The sequence below is a fragment of the Penaeus monodon genome, chromosome 22 (genome assembly GCF_015228065.2).
Source record: "Penaeus monodon isolate SGIC_2016 chromosome 22, NSTDA_Pmon_1, whole genome shotgun sequence".
NCBI lineage: Eukaryota > Metazoa > Arthropoda > Malacostraca > Decapoda > Penaeidae > Penaeus > Penaeus monodon.
This window is the reverse complement of record NC_051407.1, coordinates 9,082,912-9,085,320: the sequence shown is the minus strand read 5'-3', so window position 1 is coordinate 9,085,320 and position 2,409 is coordinate 9,082,912. Positions and strand designations below refer to the sequence as shown.

The 2,409-nt window shown below is 45.3% G+C and overlaps 1 protein-coding gene across 1 annotated transcript in view; it reads right to left on the bottom strand.

Annotated features, from left to right (window-relative positions):
- Window positions 1-582: 582 nt before the first annotated feature.
- The window catches only part of LOC119587326, a 3,949-nt gene continuing 2,122 nt past the window's right edge, over window positions 583-2,409 (bottom strand). Inside the window, exons 2-4 of the mRNA XM_037936075.1 lie at window positions 2,050-2,214; window positions 1,109-1,318; window positions 583-964 (exon numbers count right to left, since the gene is read on the bottom strand). Of these exons, the coding sequence (XP_037792003.1) occupies window positions 648-964; window positions 1,109-1,318; window positions 2,050-2,214 (692 nt within the window). The 3' untranslated portion in view covers window positions 583-647. The remainder of the gene's footprint in view (window positions 965-1,108; window positions 1,319-2,049; window positions 2,215-2,409) is intronic.

Genomic DNA, 2,409 nt, shown 5'->3' with positions numbered 1-2,409 from the left:
TTTTCTTGGTCCACACACCTTGGTAGGTCCGACCGCAATCACTGATGGAAATAATTGGTGGCCAGATTAATCCTAGAGGCATTTTACACAGGATATTTAGCCCTAACTGACAAATTTCTGCTCAGTGTTATTAGAAATGTGTAGTATGTTCTCATCTGTTATTTCAATTAAAAACATTTAAATTCGTGCGAAAAAGGAAATAAGTTGAAGTTAAGATGAATGTCAACTAGAGTTAACTATCCTCGGACGGCACAGACCATAGCTAGAGAGAGGATGTATTGATTACCTCAGTCCATTTTACTCTTTTATCTTTCATATTGAAAGTTCCTCATCCATTCATGGAGGTTTCTCACAACATTGCTTTTACGGACGAGTTTCCAATTCTGTCTGTTGGGTGACACTAGATACCCTTTAAAAAGTGTATATACAATATTCATAGCATTCTAGCTGCTGCACCATCTCGAAAACTGTTAGAAGAACAATTACTTGTTTGATATCATGTATTTCGACCTGCTCTAATTCTACTGGTAATTTGTATATTGAATGTTGGTTTCCAGCTCGTGAAGGTTTTGCTTATCACAACCTTTGGAGACAAGAATGATGGAATTTTGAGTGGTAATGGTGAACTGAGGTTTCTGTACAGCCTATTAGAACCTAATTGGAAATACCACGCGATCCTTCCACTTGATATCGAATGTGCTTGATTCCGCTTTGAATCTCGTATATGGCCCAAGTGTATGTTTGTATTTGCCAGCATATGTTGTCAGTGTTTGTGTGGAATATATGACTTTGCTTCTGTTTCTTATACAAAGGTATCTGCCCATGAGTGCGAGTTTGTAGCATACAGGTCTTCGTGCACTCACCTTGTATATGCCTGCATCGCTCTCTAGTCTATACAATTTACTTTCCCTGAAGCCAAGATTATGCACATCCAGACAATCTTTTACCGGTGAGTCAGGACATTCTGAAAGACAAAATAAACCCACAGTAAATTGATTGCAACGCGCCTGTGGAGCAAACAGGATTTTACTCCATTTACTCCAGTTTTTAATTTTTAGTTTTCTCTTAATTTACAGAAATTTTGAAAGGTAACTTATTTCTGAATTACCTTCAGTGCAGATATCCAAAATGTGAGTCCACGCGCGATCCTTGCACTGTGTCAGCCTCCCTCTTTCTCCTGAAAGCCACGCGAAGCCAGAAGCACACTCGTAGTACACTCCAAAGGTGTAGCTGCCGTCCGACGTTTTATACTCTTGCGTCACCCTGGCGTTCTCGGGGACAGCGGCGGCGTCGGGGCAGCGACTGAGCAGCGGGAGAGCTAAGGTGGGGTAGAACAGTGGGTGAGAATGTGGTAAGAGGGTTTAGACAGTGGGTGAGAATGGGGTGGGTAGGATTAGGTGAGTGGGGTAGGGTGGAGGGAAATCGGGTAAAAAAAAAATGGGAGTGATGGAATGGGAGACTGGGTGGAGATGAGATGAGGGGAAGGCAAATAAGTGAAATTAAACTAGAAGGTTGGGAAAGAGAAGGTTGGAATAAAAATATGAATGGGGAAGGGATGAGTTGTAAAGGTTGGGATAGGGAGATAATTGGGAAATGAGTGATGTAGGGGTGAATGGGGTAGAAGAAACGGGTGGAGTGGGAAAAGTAATGGGTTAGTAGGGTGTGGCAATGGGCGGAAATAAATGTTGATATCCAGTGCAAATATAATTATGCTCATTATTGGTAATCAGATTAACACTGTTATCAAGTAATGATACCCCTCCCCCCTCATCTTCCTTCCTCCATCCACTCCCTCCTTTCCCTTCCTCTAACCTCCTCTCCCCACCTGTCTTCCTCTAACCACCTTCCTCTCTCCATCCCATTTTCAGCCACTTCCCCAGTCCTCCCTTCTTCGAACCTCCAATCAACCTCCATCATTTATTCCTCCTCCAACCATCTCGCCCCCTCCATCTCAACCCTCAGCTACTCCCCCTTCCCCTAACCACACCCTTCCTCCCTCCTTCCCTTCCTGCAACCTCCCCCTCAAACCCTCCCCCCCCCATCACTAACCAGCACAGGTAGCACCCTCGTTGGTCCAAGCGCCGTCGACCAGGTGGCTGAGGAGGACCACGTCACCGGTGCTCCACCCGTGGTCGTCGGCGGTGCACGTCCAGCTCCGGAGGTCGTCGTGCAGGTCGTACTGGTTCCCGGTAAGCGCCCTGACGTCTGCCGGCGCTGCAGGTAGAAAAGGGTATTGAAGATTGTGATTGTCGAAGATTGGGATTGTTGAAGATGGTGCAAAGGGTGATTGTCGAAGATGGAGACTGTTGAAGAGGGTGATTGTTGAAAAGGGTGCATGTCGAAAGTGCTGCTTGTCGAAGATGGTCATTGTTAAAGTTGATGCATGTTGACAGTGGTAATTTATAGCGG